Below are 24,401 nucleotides of genomic sequence, written 5' to 3'. Positions count from 1 at the left end.
CCGATGGTTGTTCATTTTTTTTCAAATTTATTCCTCCACGCGAATATATATATACATCGAACAATTGAAAAAGTTTATAAAAATAAATTATCGTTTATTCTATGTACAACTTAAAGTTAAAGGCAAGGGGCCTGAGCGCGTATCTTGGTGATAATTAACCAAAGTCAAAAGGGATCAAACACCTTGGAAACTTTTGACGAAATGAGCTGAAAAGGATCGGCGAATATGTGGCGAGTTTTAAATAAAAGGACTCAAAGTAGCCGCGAGGATGCGAGGAAAATGATATATAATATAGTTTTTCTGTCTTTTCGTAAATATCCGAGCTGTTAAATTCCGCAGTCGCTGAGAAATGTTTCTCGATTTCCCAGTCCTAACGACGAAGAAAGGTTTGACAGAATAACAACTGTTCTCTTTACGACTCTACTCAAAAGCAACGCTGCTCCAAACAGCCCTACTCTCAAATTTGCTAAATCAATACAAAATCCAATATATGTCTCCTCTTTCGTCATTAATAATCTGAGTTATCCACCTACACATGTTAAAGAGTAAAGACGTTATTCGTGCATAAAATAAAACACCTTAGAGTGGAAATGTTATCGAGTAGATTTATAAGAGTCGAGTCAGGTTGCAGCGAGTCAACGATTCTACTCTCGGTAAATCGATTCAACAACAGTTCTCCTCCAAATACACGTTTAAAGAGAGGAGTTGCGTTATCGAGTAGAACTGCGACGAGCATAGTTATAAATAGCTGCTATTTAACAACTCCATCGGTAGTCATTCTCGATAACGACTCCGCTCCTTAATAATTGGGGATCTACGCAGAGGACGTCGACCCTCCTTAACATATCAATTCCGGTGCGATATTCGATCCACGCGATATCTCTACTCATGATGCATGATTTCAGATCATGCCTCGTCATGTGTAGAGATATCGAAGATCATGGATTGATTATGCACGAGTGGACGTAGAGTTGTTATGAATTTCGGAGTTAAGATTTTAGGAGCAGAGTTGTTTTCGAGTAGAGGCGTAGAGAGGATTGTTGTTATTTGTGCCGAAAAGGTTTTTCCTAATAGTCGTTAACAAAATTACCTAAATTTCATGCTGACAAAATCTATCGAAAAATATAAATCGATTGATTCGTCATTGAGGTTCGTTGCAGTAGAATTTTCATTGAGAATATAATTTTCGAACTATTCGAATGAGAGAATCACAACCGATGACGATAAGCCTCAAGATTCTTCGACGTTAGTAGCATTGCCGTCGTGATTTTTGTACGCCGAGAAGAAAGCGAGAGCTTTCATCAGCTGATAACTTTTGCTTATGGGAATATTGCTGTCGTAAAGATTCTTAGACGATTTGCAATCCACGTAAAACCACCAATTGCACTTGAGAATCGTTTGATCGAAGAGGGTTGATTCAGGACAAAGAAAACTCTTCATTATGAGGCCTTCGTCGGTCAGAGCACAAACGTGGAAGACCTGTTGTTAAAGAAGCGAGAAAAAGGGAGTAATTATTTTGAAATTCCAGGGAATTGGGAAAAAATTGTGACAGCAACGTGTCACAGCGCCGATAGAAATATTAAGGAAAAGTCTTAGAAACCAATGTTTACCATGCAACCGAGATCTTCGTCAGCGTATAAACCAGGAAAGTGTTTTTGATCCCCGCAATAGAAACTCGTATCGGGCAAATCAACACGACTGGCGAAATTGTCATCGAAATTTTTATCGTATCCGTTGGGATAATACTCGCGAGGTGCGTTCATAACTTTTGTTATTCCCGCGGTGTTGTAGCTGGAAAAGCGTGAAAAATCGTTAGGACAACTTGAATTGAAGAAAGATAAGAAATTTTTCAATTCGAAATGATAGAATAAAAGCCAAAAAGTTTTTACGTTTTCACCGGGGTCGGCATCGTCGTTGTCGTCGTTATGACTCGTTCTTGTTGCTTTTCCATCAACTGTTGCTGTCTCAACAAAATCGCAGCTTCCAGAGCCTCGAGGGTTATGTTACTCGCCTCGGCGAGTGCTTTCAGCGAGGTTTCCATTCCTTGGATCGGCGCCAACGACGGCAAGTTGGACACGGCTTGTCGTTTGTCATTTTGCATCTCATGCGGAGATTTTAGAGCTTCGGCAGATGGAAACGGATGCAGCGATTGTAAGGTCATCTCGTTCACGGAAGCTGCAGCCTCTTCGCTCGGGATTGCCAACTAAGAAAACACGAAAAAACAAAATAAAACGGAAGCTCAAAAACAGTTTTAATCAAAGACCAAAAATTTGGAGTAATTTGTATGAATTTGGTCGCTTGAATTTTTTCTAATGAATTTTGCTTTAATAAAAATTCGCTCAAAACTCCAACGAATGATAAAGCAGCACAAAATTAAAGGGCGATTTTGGAGGGAAAAATCGCGATCTCAAAAAAGCAATTCTCACAGGCGCGTAATCGTCCTTCGATACTTCGTTGACCGAATCTTCAAGCAGAGTTGGACTGTTGCTGATTCTATCGGTCAGTTGAGACGAGGATTGTGGCATCGCGACGAAAGCTGGTAAGCCACCGTTGCTCGTTGCTACTGGTTTGCGTTGTGCAATAAGATCTGGATTCGAAGACACCGGATTAGGCATGGCGTGTGAATAAACTGGAGATTCCACGATTGGATTTGTCTGTTGTGGAACCTGTAACGACATCAATTCATATTCCAAAAATTATTCTTTCAACCAAATCGAGTTTGTGAGAAAGCAACATTTCGATCGCTAAATTCGTTCTTTCATCCCAAAAAAACTCGTTATTGAACTAACAATTTTCTTTGATTTATTCCTATGTAAACGATTCATCTTTCTATCTTTAATAGAAAATGAATACTCCGTTGAGCATGGGGAGTCGTCAAAAAAGGAAAATTTCTAATAATTCATGAAATGAGGACCGAAATTTGCTGCTTGCTTAAATATTTATACGTATGCAAAATACAATACTCTCCTATTCATATTTATTCAGCCGAGGCAATAACTTTTATCACGGTGAATATATTCTGAGCATGAGGAAAAATATTTCCATCGAAAGTTGCATATTCTCAAGGGGGGGGCCTGAAAAGATGCTTATCGTGACGGAAGCACCGTGAAGAATCATCGATATGAAAAAGTATTCGTAGTCCACAATATTCGACTTCGTACTAGAAAAATAATGTTGATTATCGAAAAAAATCCATTCAGTTGAATGAAAAAATGTAATGGATTCAATTGTACTTTTGTCAAGTGAACTAAATCGTTCGCTGCATAAAAAAATATATAATTGAATCGACTACAATTTCGTACATTTTTTTCGACAAAAGTTTTTTCCCCAATGCACTTATGATCGGATCTCCGAAATGAAGCAATTGAAATTCTTGTATTTTCAACAAACTTGCCTTCTCGTATGAAAAGAAAATAAAAAAATAAATGCGTAGAAAACTTTGAGCAATATTTCATTTCAGTATCGCAAATACGAGAACGGTGGAGTTAAAAAGTCAGATGATAGCGCTCCAAAAATATGTCCTCAAAAAGAAGAGAAATTTTGTAAAAAAAAGTGGTCCGGCAAGTTACGTGAGACAGACCTGAACCCTTTTAGTCTGCAGTGCGATGATTTGTTGCTGTTGCAGGTTTTGTTGAGCCAATTTTTTAATTTGCTGTTGCCTCATAGCCTCTTGTTGTTGGTTACGTTGTTGCTTGAGAACTTGAAGGGCGAGAGCTTCTTGTTGAATTCGTTGTTGCTGTCTCAAGCGAGCTTCTTGATCTTTGGCCTGCTGTTGGGCTGAGATCGGATTCTGTTGTGCCTGAGTAGGTTGCTGGACGTGCGTTTGGACTTGCTGTTGCGTTTGAAGTTTTTGTGCTTGGGCTTGTTGTTGCTTACGAATAGCAGCCTCGTGTTGTTGCAACGATTCGAATGACGGAGCTGGAATCATCTTCAGGGCCGTCGAGTTTTGTTGCACGACCATCAGCCTCTGACGTTCCGGCTGTTGGCCCATTGGACGGACGCCACTCGGTGGCAGAGGCTTGAAAGGTGGCACTGAACCTGATTGTCGGGTGACTTGACCGATTCCACGATCCCTGTCATCTCGTTTTATCGTGACCTTCGGTGATCCCAGCATCAAGTTGAAAAAAAAATAAAAATAAAAAATTCAATAAAAAACAGTGAGTTATAGATGACGGTGTTTTGTCCAACGCGGCGTACTTTAAGCCCATTATTAGAGTGTGAATTTTGAAAACATGCTTGTCGAATTCGTTAAAAAAATATCGCAATTTCGGCTTTTTAGGATGCATCGCGCTCGAAAGATCGATTTTAAAACGAATATCCGAAGATTTTTCGCAGTTTGAATAGCACTGTGCATTTCTTAACGAGCAAGTTCAAAAGTCAAATGTTATGACACGTGCTTGCGAACGCTGAATCGTATTATTTCCTCGCAACCGATAAGAACCACGTTGCCGGCTCCATGGTAATTCCTACGTACTTTCATCCTCACCGCGGGCTATTTTCAAGCGGTCACGAATATGCAATCTAACGAGTCTTTTATCTCGCTCCGATGAGTTTCAATTGAAGGCAAAGTGAAACGTCCGTCTATACCGAATTACGTGTTGCCTATTGAGGAATATAATATTCTTTATTGAATTACGATCCTCTCGAATGACACACAACTATTCCACTGGTGCTCAATCCCAGTGTTGACTCGTGTTGACAGCTGCCCTACTCTCATTGCTCAGGATTCGGTTTTCATTTTTTCATCGCCAACTTCTCGAACGAAAAATCACTTATTTGCGAAATGAAATTATCGAATTACCCTAATTACCCGCTTGCTCATTAATAGTCGTGGTGCCTCGTTAAAACGCAAATGAGATTCAACATTTTCCCTTAGTGCTCGAAACGATTTTCTTAAGAAAGCCATAAAATTTATGAATTATTGAATAATTAACGAAAAAAACCACCTATTTTTTACTTAACGAAGTATCAGTGCAGATTGAAAAACTACGAATTGCGAATTCGACAGTAAATTAAATTGGAGAATTACTCGAATTATTGGAGGGGCTTTTTTTATCATTTCATTGGACTCAGTCGCAAACTTCAGCGTCATAGAGTTACAGGAACTGTGCGTAAAAAATCGTTTACCTTTCCATATAACGAGTGAACGCTTCTTACGCAGTTTTTAAATTTTAAACTCGAGACGATTATCTTACTAGTAATGAAGATACATCACGTTAACGATTGAACGAAATTGTTCAATCATTTTGCTTCTTCTTGGCTTGGGCCATTCCTGTCACAGCCTTCTGTCTTTTATTAATACTTTTTTCTTTATTAATTTCCCTTTGCGCTCTCTAATGCGGTTTTCGACATAAAAAACTATAATATTTTCGCCAGGGACGAATAAAATGTGGGGTTCAGTCGTCAGTGATGGATCCCCGATTGATCGCTTGAAATTTCATTTGCCAAAAGATAAGCTGACAATATTTATTTACAATTTCGAATTGACGACTCCGACATTAATTTGAAGTGATTATAATATCTTTAATTGGGAAGTAAAAATCGATCCGATTTAGCCACTCGTAAAATACGATCCTTCGGGCCTGATCTACCTTAATATCTCCATGCGAAATGACATTTTATCCGTAATAACGATTGCGAGGTTCTTGCAATCATATGTGCGCATAAATGGACTATATAAAATGAAAGTAGACCGATAGCCTTGTCGTGTATACGCGCATACACAGCTACAAGTGGTCGGGAGTTTTGTTGCTCTGCGAAGAGTTAACGCCGGGAATTGAGCGAGTTCCCGTAAGCGTTGCAACCTAGAACAACAACAACTGGTCAGTCTACTCGAGTCCTTTGTAGAAATAATGCAAATGCAGAAGATGAATGATATCCAAGATCAAATGTTTACGATTTTGATAAGAGAACGCAAGTGGACTCAATTGTGCTCGAATTGATGAGGGAGTTTATGGCTTTGACGATTCAACCAGGTTTTTTCCACTCGCGTCTTGTGCCAACGATTATTTCAGACGATCGCCATCGAGTATGCTCGACCATTGTATGCTTTCGGATCGCGATTTATTATTATGTTGAAATGTAACTGTGAAATTTTTGTGAATTTTACGGATTGAATCGGTAACTTACCCCGTTCACCGGAGCTATCGGTATGAAATTTCCTCGCGTTTGTACGCTCCGTCTTTTGTTGCTCTCCAAATTCGACAAGGATTCTCTAAAGCCGAGCTCATCGCCGACGGTGAATCCTGCAAAGTGCAACGTCCCCTCAGTCAACGATTTCTCGTACAGAACCTCAGCAGAAATTAGGCTAACAAATGGATCGTTCGATTTTGCAGAACGAGGACGAAGCGGAGCGAGATGAAGAAGCATTATCGACGCGACATTCAAACGGAGCGTGCCAAGGTGATGTAATTAATATGGTGATGTTCCTTCACGTTTTTTCCTTCTCTCGACACGCTTTTTTTCTTCTTTTCGGCTTATGTGAGCATTGCAAAATGAGGGCAAAGAGCGCGTAGCGAATCGTGTGTCGCAATGACGATCGTGCGTGTTCAATAATAAAAGTCTTGGCGAGATGCAAGAGATTCCAATTCGCATCGCGGGGGAATTTCAAATATTTATCTCCCGCGCTTGACGATCTTTCGGTCTCTGCTTTCTTTCTAATTGACAATCCGACGATTCGAGTGACGTCGCGCGACCATTCGGAATCTTCGGTGCACTTCGAAAGCGCCGGATTCACGACTTTCTAAAGGTTTTTATTAACTCGGAAAAGTTGTAAGTTCAGTATCGACGTTACTCGAATAAAACGATATTTGATCGCGATGTATCGCGACCGACCCACGTTGCATCAACGAACATCCATCAATCGCGGCGGACATCGTTTTGCGCATCGACCATTTTGACCCGTTCCATCTCCTCGATCAGAATAACGCTTTCGAAGCGAATCTCTCACTTTTCAAATGCTCGTGAAGCTGTAACAAAACTTTCTCCAAAGCTTGTCAACGTAATAGAAGAGCTTGGAAGAACTTTCCACAAAAAGTAAATCATCCGACGCGTCCGAGTCGTTGTGAAAGAATTTCGTGCAACAACGCGTAGGCAAACTCTATTTGGGTCTGTAAAACTGTTAAACTCGCTCATTTACTTTTGAGTCCATTAAATAACGCGCACAAAAGATACTTCGTTGCATTTATCTTCATTCTTAAACCTGTTATTTGTTTTAGTGGCGTTTTTTTTTCAAGCACAATGAACCCAGCCCGTGCTGCCCGTGTATAAATTAGAAAACCTCATGCACGTGGCCTGAATATACATATATACACGTCGGTAAGAGTACGTGTGTGCGTGCGCGTGAATGAGATGAGCGTGAAAAGAGAGAACGAGTGACCAAAGCATGAGAAAAGAATCGTCTCTGTGTGTAGAAAATATAAATGGATCTTGAGGCCATGGTGGATGCTGCACGTGAATATGATCGCTTCGACTTCGAACCTCCTTCGAAATAGAAAAAAATCAATTGAGCAAGAGCTTCGTTTCGTAATACATTCATATTTATGTACAAGTGCGTGTTTGTGTGTTGTATATACATGGAATTTGGAAAAAAGGTTGGGTCAAAAGCTGGAAGCTGAAAACGTTGAAAAACTGTGAGAAGGACGCGTGGAGACGTCGAAAAAGTGAAGGAAATTCACTCGAGAAGCGAGAAGCGATTCGATGGAAGGCCTTGAAAGACGTGGTTTTCAAGGTCACACCGCGAATCGTGGCATGGATCTCTTTATTATTTTGGGCTCTCGTCGCGTGGCCCCTACTCTCAAGAGCTACTTCCTCGTAACGGTTTTCCCATAAAACACTTGGCTCGTTTTCCATTTCTGTTTTTTTTTTTCGTTTTTTTTTCTTTTTTTTTTTTTATTCTTTCGTTGGACACTCACCGAGGCCAACGTAGCCTTTGACACCACCGAGATTTCGTACACGGAAGAGTCCGGATTTTTTGAAGGCACAGTTAAGGGTGAAACCAAAATCCGATTCCAGGACACATGTGCCCATCGCCTCTCGCCACGTGAACCCTAGAACCAAACCGGAAATACCATTTTTTCCTCTCTACTGGACTTCCGATTTTTTCTTCTTCTTGACTTTTTTCACTTTTTTCATCATTTCTATGTTCTAATTCTAACGAAATTCTCTCCATTCTGTGCTAATGGATACTCCATTTATACCTTTTTGTTTAAGGGGCTCACCCCGTGTGGCAGCCCGATTTTTTGGGGTTTTTTCGCGGCGAGGAGTAAAAACAAAGACTTTTGAAATATGAAGGGTTTATTTATTGGTGTTTCAACTCTCCGATAGAATTTTTTGACTCTGATATCTCGGGAAGATTCGGTGAAAAACTACTCCACAGGAACCCACATGTTTCTCCATGGTCTTCACCATTCCGGGGGATTAGTTTATCTGCGATCGAAAAACCACAGAGCGTTTTGATGTGTAAAGCGGTGGCTATCGCCTCAACTAAAATCACACAGAAATATTTTTAAAAAAATGAAGAATTTTCGCGCTTCGAAAGACAAAATTTCAATTTCAAAGCCCGAAAATCCTTCAATTTTTAATATCTCTGTATGATTTTAGTTCAGGCGACAGCCACCGCTTTACACATCAAAACGCTCTTTGGTTTTTTGATCTCAGATAAACCAATGCCCCAGAGTCCCTAGAAGTAGTTTTACACCGAATATCAGAGTTAAAAAATTCTATTACAGAGCTAAAATATACCAATAAATAAACCCTTTAAATTTAAAAAAACTATGTTTTTATTTCTCGCCTGAAAAAGATCGCGAAAAAACCCCAAAAAATCCGACTGCCACGCGGGGTACCCCCTTAAGGGGGCGTTGCAGCTTTTTTTGCGTGCCTTTTGTACCTGCTCGACTTGGGAACTTACGAAATCGGTCTGTATCAATGATTGTCCTTTTGTACCCCGTACCCTCTGTTTTTTTTGACTGAGTTCGCTGCTGTCATGGTGAAGAGATCATTTTTGCAATGCTGGATTTATTTGAAGAAAATCGATACGGAAGAGCGCGCGGCTGTCAAAACGAATGCTGGTGTCGACCCTCCCATTGCTTCCGACTCGAATGCACTCTCATCGGGCTCGCATTGACGCCGATGACTCTGTCCCACGATACCTTATGACGAGTCTTACTCTACGACTATTTCAAGAGTCAACGATTCATCCGTTCAATGTAGGCGACGGGCGCTGATGCCCACCTCGTTTGCGGTTTTCCCGTTAATCATACATTATGCTGTGCCTGTCCTCTCGCATTATACAGCAACAAACAGTGAGAAAGAGAAATTTAGGTGGCACCGCGACAAACGAATTGATGGCATGCGGTCATCGAATTTAATTTTTCTCCTGACGAGATTCTTTCTGATTTTTATAAACGAATTCCCACGATAGACTCCCGGATTTGCGCTTCACCGGTGGAAAGCAAATGCACACTTTTCTCCTTTTTTTTTCAGCCCACAGCTCGTTGCGGTTACCCGAATATGTTTTGATTTTCTTACGATATTTTGTCCTATTTTTCTCTCGACGCCCCTTCAACGAGATAGAAAAAAACTGTTTATGCAGGCCGACCGGACCGAGGAGCTCGATCGTACGAAAATTATCGATTCTTCTGCTACGCAAAATTGGTTTTTACTTCGATTGAGATATCGCGAACGCGTTCGAATGAAAATTCGAGTGGGAAGATACGAATCTCGATCTGTATCGACCCGGGATTTGCTGGTGGTCTTCGAGGGCCACCGGAACACGTTTTTCGCCGTTCCTTCATCGCACAACGCGACAAAAAACGGACCGTAAGCTGTTACATTCGAAGTCGATATCAAACGACACTGAATACAGCGGCGTGGCGTGGCACGACGCGGCGCGTTCCACCGTGCTCCATCGGGCTCGATGTAGCCTAGTGACCCACTTCGCGCGACCGGACCATCGGTGCGTTCAACGGTCGCTCTTTCACGGCTCACGACATACCTTCGATGGGTCATCGCCGAATTACTCGCTCGTTCGGAAATTACAAACTTCCGTAGGACAAAACTCGCTTCGTCGATCTCCCGGCTTTTACAATATTTCTCATCTTTTCAGAAAATTTTTCGAAAAATCCTTTTTCGCTCAATTTCCCTTAAAAATAACTCCGCTCCAAGTTGACATTGATTTTGAACATTCAATCGACCGAAAACGGTAGAGACGAACGATTGAGCAATCACTTATCACCTCTGCGAAGCGGCAAACATCACGCGTAAAGCCAGCTTCGCGGGTGGAACAAACGTTTGTCCCCGTCAATTAGCAGCGCGGAGGTTATTTTCTCGCAAACGCCTGCCCCCAGCTTCATTATCAATTAGAATAGATTCGAGAACGTGTCCATTTTTTCATTATTTTTCGCACGAGAAATATATTAGAAATTCCGTACGAAAACCGGTTGGAGGACTTTTGTTTCGATGAGAGCATCCGACATCCGCGTTCACGAAATGCAGAACCTTGATCTTCAGGAAAACCAATCGTTCTCGAACACTGTCAAATCATATCGGATCGTTCTAACTTCGCGACGATGAACAGCGATAAAACCCAATAAACACGATTGATCGTCGTAGAAATTCGAGAAATTTCCTCTCATGGCTTAACTAATTTATTGACCTTTGCTATGGTAAAGTGTTACGAGTATTTATACTCGGAGAGAAAATTTCAGTAAAAACTGTTATGGTGCCATAGGAGTAGGGCTCTATATCGTAATATTTATTAATTCTTACGAACATACACAATCATTTTTTGTGAAGCGACAACTCGAAGAATATATTCGGTACACATGTGTACTGATATATATTATCGTACAAGTGCGAGTCGAGCTCCTCGAATTTTACTATGTTTAACTGTAAATTTCGATTGTGAAAACAAGACTAACCGTAGCAAAGCGACATTAATAATTTTATACTTTACAGTTCGTCATATCGAGTCAACGTAAACTTTACAACGTTTCCTCGGTGAACTACGTACGAAAAAATAGCACAGTTTAAGGAGTTTCGGTACAGGCAATACAATGTTGCCATGCTAAACCATGCTAAAAACATAAAAAATTTCAAAAAGTTCAGAATTTTATAAAATTTGGTGAACATATTCTTTAGTGCCAAATTTGGAAATACAAATTTTTTAAGATTTTTCTTCTACACAGTTATCGAGTAATTGATCACTAAAGTTCACGTGTATAAGCATAGCGTTTTCATATATATAGGTATACATTCCGGGCATAAGAAATCTGCTTTAATGCGTAATTAATCGATAACTAAGTAGAAGAAAATTTTGAAAAAAATTGTGTTTTTGCACTTGATGTTGAACAACATTATCACCAAGTTTGATCAATTTCTTAATATTTAAACTTTTGTACCGAAACTCCTTAAACCTTTGTCACAGCAAAATACGCAATTTGAAAATTTTTATTCGGAATTTACTTGGAAATTACAATGTTTTTGGTAAAACCCTTCAAAATGCTGGGCGATATAGAACCCTGACACCATGGTGTCAGTAATTTTTACAATTTTTTTCTCTCCGTGTGAATATTCAAGGGCGAATGAAATTCTGCCATGTACCATAGTAAATTTTCAAACATTTCCTATGCTCAACTGTAAAATGAGCAATTAAGAAATTTTTATTTGGAAACGACATGAAAATTACGACGTTTTTTGTAAAAACCTCAAAAATGGGCGATGCAGAACGCTAACACTATGCGGTGGCGTAGTAATTCTTACTATTTTATCTCTCCTTGTTCACTGACAGATTCGGATGAAAAAAGTGAGATCAGAAAATCTCGTGAACTCGGGGCAATACTCTCGAGCGGATAAAGTGCGAAATTTGTTGCAGGAAATCTCTAATGGAAGACCTACGGTAATGATATTAATTATGAAAACACCTTTCCATTTCGATTCAAGAATCTTCGAGGGTAAAAGAAAAATGTGAACAGCTGAAAGGCGATATCAAAGTGCAACGTACGTTTTCACCCTCGTTCTTTGATAGACAGGATCGGTAATTATGAACGGTGAGTGAAATCCGTAATTCCACCTTCCTTCCCATATTAATATACCATTTAAAAAAGTATGGACAACTTTGATGTGTATAATATTTGTTTCCAAACCTCGGTCGCCGTGCACCCCGTCGTTACTAAAATGCCGTAATATCGATTCTCGTTTTCTTCTTTTCTCCCGTCAACGCCCCTTAACATTTTTCTTTTCGTTCTATTTGCGTAAATAAACATGTTGTTACAGAGATAAATTATGCACTTTGCGCGGTATGAACGCACTCATTATTTACTTTCGATGCTGATTCGACCCGTTTTCCATTTGAGTAGATTCCACGCGTGTCATGTTAAATGAGACGTCACCAAACTCTCATTCGACGCTGGAAAATATTGCACTTTCTAGTACGCGCGTCATGTTTGGAAATTCATTCTTTTTCATGCATTATCGAATGGAGCACTTTTAATAGTGAAATTTCTGCTCTGACATGCAGGAAAAATATTTCCAATGGATTTTCCGAGCGCTACTAAAAATGATTTTCTTCCTCTCGATTCTCATTCTTTTTTTTCAACCAACACGTCGCGTGCTTCAAACATCCGGGAATCTTTGCACTTTACGGGCAACGAACTCCGGCGCGTGACTCGGTCCAGCAATCTCGAGCCAGATCCATTCCATTTTTTTTCATTCAGGAATTAAAACCTAATTAAATTTCCTACTTGATGTACGACGTAAGATTCGCTGTCTTTGCTCTAATCAAATTGACACAGGGACGAGAAAATTGCAGCAATTTCTCTTGCCAATCTGCCGACGATGAAGCTTCGACGTCATTCTACGGTCTCGCATACAAAACGAAAATAGACAAAATTGCGAATAATTCGTGTGCGTATTCGTCTCCGCATAACTTCTCTATCCGTTTGCGTATTCCTTCGACTTCCTTAGAACGATTTCGCGGCCATTTGCAACGAGGGAAATCCCAATTTTTGTCGTAACATCCCCGACGTATTAATATTAAAACTTATGATACGAACGAGACATATGGTAGAACCAAATTCCGAACAGTTGACAGAAGAAAATGTACTCAAATCACCTGAGAGAATCGGAATATTCTATACGAAAGTCTTGTTAGTATCGAGTGAGAAATTAAATGAATTTATTAAATGCTCAGAAACGATGAACGTTCGATGGGAAATTCATTTTTCCGTATTGAATTTCCGTTAAGAAATCTCTCGACACGCCGTCGCATTCCACAAAAATCATTGCTGCTTCAAATGAATTTTCGTACTTGAAAAAAACAATCCCAATATCCGGATAAGGATTTGCACTTGGACTTTTCAAAACGTTTTTTATTTCTTCCATGAATAAATAGAATTAATCTTACAACGAGACTTTTTAGGGGTAACAACTCCTTAGTAATCGATTGCGATCGTTAAAAAAATTGAAAAATAAAGCTCTATTACAGAAAATTGGCCAAACTGAAGAAAGGAATTTTGAAGCATTTTGTGCTATTTTGCAGCAGTGTGTGGTCTCTACGGATTAAAAATACCAGGCATCGCTTCGCTGGCGGAAAAATGTCGGTTTTCCGCAAGTTTTCCTTGAAACGTTACAGAATTTACTTGTTTTTTAATAAACCTGCGTTCCCCAGGGCTCTCGTTCGAACGATCATCGTCTCTGGCGACAATAGAGGATTCTGCAGTCAGTCGAAGAGTCGTTTTTGTACAGTACATAGTCGAGATAATATATAGCACAGAAAAGGAGAAAACTATACACAGTATGTTACAACTATTTGTAGAAAAAAAAAGTATATAAATACGCTGCGCGTCTTGCCTCGGCCGATCAAAGACGTTTTGTTAAACAGTTGGCATCGTCTGGGCATTGAGACTGTACAAGTATATAAAAATACTTTTATTTCGTTGAGCAACAACGAAACTTCATTGCCGGTGCTATTCGAGGCTGAATGAATTAAAGTATTTTTGTGGGAACACATATATTGCCATGGGAAACGAAACGAGAAAAAAAATTGTTTCAATTCGTTGAAACTCGATGTCGATGCTAGAAGCTCACGCAAACTGCCTGATTCCGTTTGGCTTACGGTATATGCGGCTGCAGCGGCCGTTCAACTTGCAACTCGATTAGCACACGTGACTTTTGAACGGATCGGTTGAATGAGACAATAAATGGAAAAATACACTCGAATCAATGCTGCGAAGAAGCTCGGATGGATTTTATCTGTCACGGGATTTGAGCTCGAAGGAATTCAATAAAAATTGAGATGAAGCGCGAATTTTTTATCATCTCCAGCAATGAGCTGCTTCGATCGATGGCAATGTTGAGAAAACCTTCGATTACGTACCGATTACAACGAGGAGGAACCACGTCGCGCAAATCTTCATTGTTTTCCTTTATTCCGGAAGAACGAAGCGAGCGGAAAGATCGGAAAAATTGAACGAGGAAAGACTGCAGCACGGGAATGCTGTTGGACGAACGGCGATATTGAGTTATAAGAGTGCGTCGATTCGTCGCGAGACTGATCCCGTGTACGTGCGACAGGTAACTCGTACTCGCGGTCAACTAAATATCTCGCCTCGTTGTCGATCCTTCTGCGGAAAAAAGCAATACACGCGGTCGAGAGAGTAGGAACTTTCAGAAACCAGAAGGAGGAGTGATTTCTGTATCCCCACTCGCGAAGCCTCGAGTTCTCCGAGCGGTCAAAAATACGGCAGACCTCTTCCTGTATCACGAAATGCGTTTACGCATTATTCTTCATTCGTCATCAGCCATTCTGCGATTCGATGATTTTTCAAACCTTCTTTTTTTTTTGCAATTCCTCGAACTTTTACCGTTTAAGGAGGTTGAAGCGTATCTTATGTTAAAACTATTTTCCAACTTTGCACATTAAAATTTTTTAAACAGAATGCTTAAGACAGTATTAAACTTCTGGCGGGATATGCCGATGATTCACCGTCGTGAAATTCAGATATTTATTGTTGAAGTTTGCAATTTTTTGAAAGCTTCCATAAGAGCCCATGTTTAACCTTGTCATTTTCAACAATGAATATCTCGATTACCAGGCGGTGAAACCTCTCCAAATTTTTCACACATAATTAAGCGCTATTCAAGAGTAAATTTTCAATTCATTAATTTGGAATAATAAAATCTAATGTATTTTTCGTATGATGTCCTATATATATCGCTTCAACTTCCTTAAAAGATACAAACTGAAGACACTGACTCGCGATGGACAAAGAGCGGCTAAATGGGACAAAATTTACTTCAAACTCGCACAGAATTTTCAAATGTTATACTCGACAAAGCTCTTGTGAAATTGAACACGGAGAAAGTGCTTTTAGCGAATGAAATGGTGAAAAGAAATTGAAAACTTGTTGAAAAACCGCAGAGCTCTCCGTAGCCGTTGCGGTGTCCGAAAATTGAAGAACAATTCATTGATATTGTTCATCGATTGTTCACTCATTGATCTACGAAAACGGAGTCCGGCTTAAACAGACCATATATTTTTGATGTCTCGACGAAATCTGGCTGATCAATTGCATGGGAATTAAAACCTGCGCATTTTCAGTTGGCACAGTGATTCTCTTTTCTTATTGCGTTGGAGAGTCAGCCATAAGATTAAAACCAAGTTTTTACAAGGAGTTTCAAGTGTTTTTTTTTATTTGACCGCTATTTTAAGGTTGGATTGTGTTTTTCTGAAATTTCTTGTAAACTACGCATTTCGTGAAGAGCTGTCGACAGACTTGATTACAGAAAATTATTTTTTCGACAAAAAAGTCCTTGGGTGAGCCTTGATTAACGCCACCGTTGTCGAGATAAATCATATTTATTAGGGTCAAGAACAATTTTTTTGCGCGATCTTTTACGTCAGTGCTTAGCCGAAAAGCAATGAATTAATGTGTGTGCGAGTTCAATGGAAAAATTTTAAAAAAAGGTAGTTTTTTTTTTTACTTACGCAATATTTTTCGTAAAAGTCGATCCCCTTTTATGATGAAAGCATTTTTTTTTTAAGGATGTACGGTACAATAGTCTAAAGAATTAGAAATTGATGAAATTTGGTGATAATCTTCTTCAACATCAAGTGCGAAAACACAATCTTTTTCAAAATTTTCTTCTGCTTAGTTATCGAGTAATTACGCATTAAAGCAGATTTCTTATGCCCGGAATGTATAAACGCTATGCTTATACACGTGAACTTTAGTGATTAAATTCTCGATAACTGTGCAGAAGAAAAATCTTAAAAAATTTGTATTCTCAAATTTGGCACTAAAGAATACGTTCACCAAATTTTATAAAATTCTCATCATTTTGAAATTTTTTATGTTTTTAACATGGTTTAGCATGGCAACATTGTATCGCCTGTACCAAATATCCTTAAAACAAAACACGCTCTTGCATTACTCTCAGACAAGAAGCAAACTTTTATAATGGACCACCAATAATCTCAAAGTCATTGTCGTGCCAGCTGCATTGTTATAACACAGGGAGAAAGTGAACGTTGGATGAATATAAACGTGAAAAAATTGGTGAAAACGAAGATACGTAGATGAAAATTTATTGTAAAGCATTTTTGTGTATCATAAAGTTATTTCGTCTATTTTATAATATATATATTCATATATGCAATAGAGTGGGTCAAAAAAATAAACTTTGATTGTTTTTTTTGGATTTGACACAGAAAAACTAGTTTCTAGGCACCTTCAAATCGTGCTCACCAAAAATGTACTCTTAATATTGAGGGAAAGGTCTTCCTCGTTACGGTTTTCCCTTTTCATATCAATATCATATAAAAATGATCATATTTCATCTTTAATCGATTGTTAAACCGATCCCTCTACTATATTTTTGTAGGAAATTGAACGCTCTACAAAAAAGACGTCTTACACTTTTTTCATTAATCTAACCATTTACAGGATGTTCGGGGTTAAAGGTTGAAGAATTTATTGAATTTTTTTTATTTTTTATTCTCAGTTTGGTTACATACTGAAAAATAATTATTGTCAAATAAGTAGAGCATATTTCCTCAAGAAATTAAACGATCTACAAAAAAGCTTGCTTTGGTTTAATCGATTACTATAACTGTTTAGCATACATTCGTATTCGAATCCCGATTTTGCGTACCGATTTTAATAGTTTTTTAATAACTGTTTTCAATTTACCCATATAATTCATGAATTTTGAGAATATTCATAAAAATTTGCGTCCATTTCGATAGAATAACAGCTTCTAATTTACATCTTATCTTTTGATTAAGCTTTTCTGCAGAGTGTCTAATTTCCTACGGAAATATGCCATACTCATTTGACAATTATTTTTTAGTAAGTAACCAAACTGAAAATAAACAAACAAAATTTTTTCAATAAATTCTTCCACCTTTAATCCTGAATATCCAGTAAATGGTTAGATTAATGAAAAAAGTGCAAGAGGTCTTTTTTGTAGAGCGTTCAATTTCCTACAAAAATATGGTAGAGGGATCTTTAGAGATACTCATTTTTGATGAGTACTCTCTAAAAGTGCCTAGAAACTAGTTTTTCTGTGTCGGATCCAAAAAAAAAATAAAGTCGATTTTTTTGACCCAGCCTAATAAGCAAATGACTAAACTAAACCAGGACAGACTGATGGAAAAATGTCTCGCGCATGCATAAACTTTTTTCAGTTTTTTTCTAATCGATTGGGGTCAATGAAACGCGCTGAAAATTCCGTAAATATGTGTGTTTCCGATTGTTTTCTTTTGTAAAAATGTAACAAGGAGAACTATTAGTGTTCGGAGCTGATCGTTGATTTGCTAAGTTTCTATAACGTTTTCTTTTATTTCGAGCACTCGATTACTCTGCGAATGAATTGTTGTTTCCGGCACTTCAATGGTCGATGAGAGTTTCTCAGTTTTCGAAATACTTCCTACGTCCTCCAGACTCGAATCAACGAATCTCCCAACTTCTGCTCCGTTTAATTCCTTTTCCTCGCTATCCGACTGAATTTCAGTGATCATAAGTTCAGTGTCTTCGGATTCAGACTCGATTGCGAGCGGCTCTAAATCAACACACGACGAAAGAATACCCGTAGATTCTTCGATCGTTGCTTTGTTTTTAATTTCTGGTTCACCATTCAATTCCGTTGCCACAGGTTCGCACGTTGCAGCATCGAGATCGCATCCATCGATTTCAGAAACTTGCAAGACTTTTTCTGCCTTGTTCGCTTCGGTGCTCAGAATTGTAGAGTTCTCGAGTATTTCTGTTATTTCTAAAACTGCTGGCTCATCGTTAAACGTCAAGCTTTTCGGTGTCTCCGATTCTAGGGAAGAAATTTTGGACAATTCAACGCTTTCGTTGTCCAATTGAATTTGGCCTACCAGATCATCACCATCAGCGATTGCTTTCTCCATTTCTTTGACGCAGGCTATTTTGGCCTGCAATTCTGCCTGTTCAGCGAGAACTTTTTCTATGTCTTTGAAAACGGACTCGTTACGATCGAGGGCAGTTTCAAAATCCGAAATTCCACAACCAACAGCGCCTTTGTCCAGGAGGGTACTATCGAATTTTTCTGAATCCGCAGGCTTCTCCTCTTTGACCTCGTCGTTTGTCGTGCTCGTTTCCTCTTTCTTCTTGTTTGACTTTTTGCGAGCTTCGTTTTTCAACTTTTTGCTCATTTTCTTGTTTCCCTTGGTGGAATCGTTGGAGTCATCGTCGTAAGATGTAGCCCGAAAAGCTTCGCGCATTACCTCCGAAAACGAACCTTCCAACTTGGGCAAATTATCGCGCAATTTTTCACAATCCTTCGATATAATCTCGAACTGTTTCATCGCTTTGCGATTCTCGTCCGCCAATGCTTTACGATCAACCTGCTGAACACTCTCATTTTTATCACGTAATTGCGCTATCAAAGATGCTCTCTCTCGCTGAAAAACTTTACACAACTCTTGCAAAGTCGCCAATTTGTTACTCAAAGTAATCATTTCGGCGTCTCGCTTATCTTTTATTTCCGCCATTTGAACGACTGCCGCGTTCGTCTTTTCCCATCGTAATTTCCATAAAGCAGTCTCCTTTTCCAATCGCAACATCTTTTTTTTCATCTGAAAACCATTTACAATTGAATATTTATTATCATTATTGTTCTTATTGTTGTTTCGAAGCCTCGGTTGTACAGTTTCGTTACTTTTAACTCTAACGAACGTCATTTTACGAACCTCTTTCGATTCCGGTCGAAAATTTTTTGAAAATTCAAACGTCGTTTCGAAATCTCGTTTCAGCTCTTCGAACTTTTCTTGAGAATTCATTATTTGCTTCGTAAGATATTGTTCTCTCACTTCGTGCTCTTTGATTCGGACATGATATTCGGCCAATTTCTGAAAAAAACATTCTTATAATTTTATATACCATAAAAACGGAGAAAAAACAAGGTTTTGAATGATTATCTTTGATTAAAATGCTTTCCAAATGTTTTCATTTTTTAGTTTCAACTTGGTTGAAAGGTGAAAAACGTTTTGCTAAAAACCCCCTGGTAAAAATCCCTGAATTGATTTTTGTTCCTTTACAAAAAGAAATAATAGTTCATTTTTCATTCGGCACAAATATGCGTACAAAAATTTACCAGAAGCAACTGTTTCTTGTCCTGTTTCAAAGCCTCCTTTTCAGCAGTAAGTTCCAAAGTACTCCTCAGATATTTTTTTTCTGCCAATTCAAGTTCCAGTCTAGATTGTTGTCTAACTTTGTCCAATTGGGCCTCGGTCAATTCGATGCCTTCGCGAACAGATTTGATTTTCTCTCTCATTTCTAAATTTTCTTCTCTCATCTTGGCGCTTTTCTCGTTGTTCTGATTGGTCAGGGTATTCATCTCTGCGAAAGCGCTTTGAAAAGTGAAGCATATTTCTTTCCTTTTTTCTTCCTCTACTCGAAGTTTCAGAGCGGTTTCTTCCAATTGAGCTTTGTTCAATTTTTGCAATTCTCTGCATAATTGTTCCAACCTCATTTTGGCCAGGACGGCTTTGGATCTTTCGTGCCTGAACTGTTCTTTTTCTCGATGTATCATATTTATATTTTTCTCCGATTGTTTTACCGTGGCCTGTAATTGTCGGTTCTCATGCAACAAATCTGAATACTTTTTGCACATGGCAGATAATTTATCTTGAGGCGTTTTGAGGCTGTCCAATGATTTGAGAACTTGTTGCACGGTTTTTTCATCTTTCCGCTTTGCTTTGGCATCCCTCGCTAATTTTTTTGCATCGTAATCGATCGAAGGAGAAGCCTGGCCCAAATAATAAACAATAAATGAATAATTCTGGCAATCGAATCGTCGTTGATGCTATTCTAATTATTTGTTGTTACTACGTTTGAAACCAATGGAAAATGACAAATTTATGAATCACGGTTAAATTTCAATTAATCTTTTTTTTCTAACCAAGAATTCTACGACCGATGACTTGCTTTGAATTCGTATGGATGTGACAACTTTAACGGCAAATTTTAATAGAAAATGAAACTTATGAGCAAAGTTTTATTTGTAAATTTGGAGGTTATGTAAGTTCCTCACCTCTATCGACGTTGAGCATGAAACAACTTCGGTCTCTGTATCATTTTCCGGCTTGGCTGTTTCTTCTTCATCCTCGATTTTTGGACTTTCGATTATTGGATTGTCCATTGTTCGATCATCTACAAAGTTTTTTCAAACTAGCGTAAAACACCGCTAATAATAAAACGGTTTGAAGATATTAAAATTGGCAAACATTCCCTCAGCATATATGTCGATCGATTCGTATACATGCACGGTCTCAAAACAGCAGTTACAACAAGAGCTTTTGTCGTGTGCGCGCTCTCCGCTATTCGGACCGAAATAATACCATGGGTAACACGTGAACCGGATGATAAAACAATGAAAAAAAATTTGCCGGTTTTAACGTTTTTCATCACCATCAGGTTTCACAATACGCCACAGCAAATTCAATGGTATAAAATCTCCAGTTTACTTTGAAAGCCGCTACCGCGTCTCTTGATACATTATTACTCATTGCGTATCAAAAATCGCTTTCATTGATCAAACGAATTGAAATGTACCGGAATTTGTATAAACTTTAGGTACTTATATATATGACTTTTTTAACAACCAATGTATGTGAAAATATTACAGATTTCAGTGTTTCTTTATATATCATATTTTAGGTATAATCAATATTTACAGTTTTATTTTGCTACCAACGCGCGTCTCAGTTAAATGTGTAAAATAATTGAAAAGTCCTCGTACAAAAGTTTCTACATTATATCAAAAAACACTTTGAGATTCACTGCACACGGTACAATCAAAACCACTAGAGCAGGGTACATAAATAATTTTTTGTTTATTGTTGAATAAAACTTCTTTTTCAACAGAGGTCATCACCGGCGTTTACATAAACAAACGAAAATGAGCGTACTAGAATTTTAGCCATAAGATTTGTCATCAAAGTACTATTGCATATGACATACTGAGCGTATATCGAAATACCAAATTATCAATACGTGGTGAATGCAAATGTTGTTGGAACGTCCGTACTGTGATATTCGAGTGAATGCATAACAAGATTTGTTTGATCGATGAAAGCAAGTAATTCACAATGAAATTAAAAAAAATGACCGAACGTGTGAAGAGAGTTAAAATCGATGTTGCTTAAAACTACAACTTCGATTGGAAACTTCAAATCGCATTAACATCACAAAATAAATACACGTACATCGATAATGCTGTAAAATATGTGCTTACCAGCAGATTGTTTTGCACGATTGATTCAGGAAGTTGTGACGAAGGATGGAAAATGACGCACAGTTGTGTTACACAGATATTGTGCGCTGTGTAGTATGTGACGTGAAGTTAGAGAACGTGTGATTGGAACACGCGAAATATTCGTTTCGGAAAGGGTTTACTCTTACGCGGATATCTTGTTTCAATCGAACAAGAGTGCAACTCACTACAGATTCTCTCTACTACACACTAGTTTGTTAGGAACTCGGGGCGAGTGGTGAGCGTGTTGCGCGTACCACGAATACGAAACTAAAACGCCCAGAGAGGTTATTTCGGGAAAGTATACATCTCAAGATAGATCAACGATACCGAGACGACGACGACGACGACGACGACGACGACGACGACACGAAGACAAATCTGAAAGGCGAAGTTTAAGGGGCCGCCCTCTTCTGCAAATGAACTTTCGACGAACCCGAGACTTTTTCGAAATATTTTTTCTCTAATTGGCTTGAAATAAAATAGAGATCAACATCCTCTTGACTTCTGGCAACTATCGAAAGTTGAGGCGAGAGAGTCGGAAAAATATTGAATTAAATAAAAATGAATTATTTTCTGTTTATATTTATTTCTATCTTATCGGCTGGAAAATAAATGAAATCAAAGTATGAATCTTCCGAATGCCAGCAACGATTGTCAACGACCCCTGTCATCCCACAGAGTTATTTTCGTACGGTGTCCAGCCGTATTGACATCGATCCATAAACGATCAGAGACAATTAGAATGCGAAATGTGAGCCCGACGTTTTAATTATTTCAAACGTTTACCAACCACGTACGTCAAATCGGGCGCACCATTGTCACTTTTACGATTATGGTGAACCGTAAAAAGATCAATAACGTAGAAACCTCTCTCGCGCGTGAATAAAAAAACATTCCACTTCCATTGTACGTATTACGTATGTATATAAATGAGCGTAATATAAATTTCAATGAATCGTTTATTGCAAATGAGCAAATCTTTCGAACACGTCCAACTTTTTTTTTCTTCAATTCTATTTTCATACATCGCGATCGGAAAATCACATGCAATTTCACCAATGAATATTCGTGGAAAATGTCATCTTCGAGAGTATTACAAAAAGTAACGAATTTGTGCAAAAACATTTGCATCGGAGGGGACTATACACAATTCTCGCAGAAATAAAATTCCCACCAAGCTTTTTGGACAGAGTCCAGAGATCGCGCAATGCATATGTCTTTAAACGATTCAACACAAACACAATTGTGATAGGCCACGCATCAGCAGAGTTCATCGGCATATTTCCGTTGCAAGAATGCACCTCAAAAGCCACTGTCATTGTTTCCACGTGCGCGTCCTGCATCCTTGAAATGGCAATAGGAATTCAATTATCAAGACTGTGGTACTCTTCGCGACGCCCACATTCTCCCGATAAATCGTATAACCTTACACTCCTTTGTCGCACTCACGAATAAGTGTCTTTTGACGCTCGCGAGACATATTTTTCCGACCTTTCAATTCTGTACTTGTTTCGCTCACAATATTTTGGCTTCACCATTCAACGACTGATTCGAAACTCAAAAATATTATTTGAGGTTAAAACCTCTCTTTTCGTAATGAAAATAAGACTCGATTTTTCGGATTTTTCATTGGACGAATTCCCCCCACGCGCGATTCTTTAGAACTAAAATCACTAAAGGTATTCATCGGGTCTGTTTGCAATGATTTTTTGGACGTTCATATCGGAAATCATTAACAATAAATATACCATTCGTCCTATAATTCATCGACGGTATGTCAGTTACATAATTCCTGGTAAACGTCCAATTCAGACGCGTAAAGTTGCACAGATTTTTGGAAACAACGAGAATTGTCGTTTGCTGAGTACTCATGGGAATTGGGCAACGACGAGACAAATTCGTTGTTTATCTCTAGTACAATCACGAAGCAAAATCATAACCGTGTTACACTAAAATAAAGATTCGTAGACGTGTATTATTTGATGAGCCTTGACTCGCTCGACCTCATGAACAACTCAATAACGAATAATATTTTTGAATATCTTGAAAACAGGGTTATGTTTGGACCTTATAAACGAAAAATAACGAAATGAGAGCAGTTGGCGATTGTCAGCGAGTGCATTTAATGGAGTGGCTGATGAGTGTCAGCTGGGATGCATTTCGTAGACTGACAATGAGAAAAGACGGTCGAAAAGCATGGAATAAAAGTTTTCAAACACTCAGAGTCGTTACGAAGGGCCAAGGTGGACGCATGCGCATGCGTCTCACGAGTTGTTTTATATCGTTTAATGAGTGTATGTGTGTGTGACTACGTATCGCGGCGGAACGCACGCATCCTCGCACACAGAGATGCCACGATGGTAAACAAAACTACACTGACCGCGTGGGTTAGGGCCAGTGAGGCGGCAACTGCGCTACCGTCAACGTGTGACGAAGAACGATACACTTTGCGATCGTCTGTTATTTTTTTTATTTTACCAAGTTGCATGTCCTGGCGATTTTGTAGATTGTCGACTGCTTTGCCGCATTCACCAACATTTCAATTTTTTTTTTTAATTTTACTTTTAAAGTTGAATAAAAAAATCGACAACAATTTAAGGAGCTCTCCATTCTTCTTCCTC

The 24,401-nt window shown here is 38.8% G+C and overlaps 2 protein-coding genes across 4 annotated transcripts; both read right to left on the bottom strand.

The window, feature by feature from the left end:
• Positions 1-10: 10 nt before the first annotated feature.
• On the bottom strand, positions 11-14,576 carry LOC122413512 (mind the gap). 3 transcript variants are annotated; one of them, XM_043423919.1, is made up of 8 exons: positions 14,375-14,576; positions 7,914-8,048; positions 6,130-6,245; positions 3,581-4,096; positions 2,427-2,666; positions 1,890-2,203; positions 1,611-1,791; positions 11-1,479 (listed from the first exon to the last, which is right to left on the bottom strand). In XM_043423919.1, the coding sequence occupies exons 1-8, from the start codon at positions 14,412-14,414 to the stop codon at positions 1,231-1,233; spliced, it is 1,791 nt and encodes a 596-aa protein (XP_043279854.1). In that variant the 5' UTR covers positions 14,415-14,576; the 3' UTR covers positions 11-1,230. The 3 variants fall into 3 exon arrangements, with proteins under 3 accessions (XP_043279854.1, XP_043279855.1, XP_043279856.1); XM_043423920.1 differs by lacking the exon at positions 14,375-14,576 and adding an exon at positions 8,909-9,312; XM_043423921.1 differs by lacking the exon at positions 7,914-8,048.
• Positions 14,577-16,569: 1,993 nt separating this feature from the next.
• On the bottom strand, positions 16,570-22,020 carry LOC122413510 (alpha-taxilin). Its single transcript, XM_043423916.1, has 5 exons — positions 21,760-22,020; positions 20,557-20,675; positions 19,618-20,271; positions 19,214-19,372; positions 16,570-19,099 (listed from the first exon to the last, which is right to left on the bottom strand). The coding sequence occupies exons 2-5, from the start codon at positions 20,662-20,664 to the stop codon at positions 17,816-17,818; spliced, it is 2,205 nt and encodes a 734-aa protein (XP_043279851.1). The 5' UTR covers positions 20,665-20,675; positions 21,760-22,020; the 3' UTR covers positions 16,570-17,815.
• Positions 22,021-24,401: the final 2,381 nt, after the last annotated feature.

The sequence above is a fragment of the Venturia canescens genome, chromosome 7, assembly GCF_019457755.1.
Source record: "Venturia canescens isolate UGA chromosome 7, ASM1945775v1, whole genome shotgun sequence".
Classification (NCBI taxonomy): domain Eukaryota; kingdom Metazoa; phylum Arthropoda; class Insecta; order Hymenoptera; family Ichneumonidae; genus Venturia; species Venturia canescens.
The sequence above is the reverse complement of the archived record's forward strand: the minus strand, read 5'-3'. Positions and strand labels throughout refer to the sequence as shown.

Excerpts from the sequence above, each read along its gene's own strand:
- LOC122413512 (XM_043423919.1), bottom strand. The coding sequence starts at position 14,414 with ATGAAGATTTGCGCGACGTGGTTCCTCCTCGTTGTAATCG. Across the intron at positions 2,667-3,580 it reads TGCAGACTAAAAGGGTTCAG|GTTCCACAACAGACAAATCC; the intron begins GTCTGTCTCACG and ends ATGTCGTTACAG. Across the intron at positions 1,792-1,889 it reads ATGCCGACCCCGGTGAAAAC|CTACAACACCGCGGGAATAA; the intron begins GTAAAAACTTTT and ends ACGCTTTTCCAG.
- LOC122413510 (XM_043423916.1), bottom strand. The coding sequence starts at position 20,664 with ATGGACAATCCAATAATCGAAAGTCCAAAAATCGAGGATGAAGAAGAA. Across the intron at positions 19,373-19,617 it reads ACAAGAAACAGTTGCTTCTG|AAATTGGCCGAATATCATGT; the intron begins GTAAATTTTTGT and ends TGTTTTTTTCAG. Across the intron at positions 19,100-19,213 it reads TTCGACCGGAATCGAAAGAG|ATGAAAAAAAAGATGTTGCG; the intron begins GTTCGTAAAATG and ends AATGGTTTTCAG.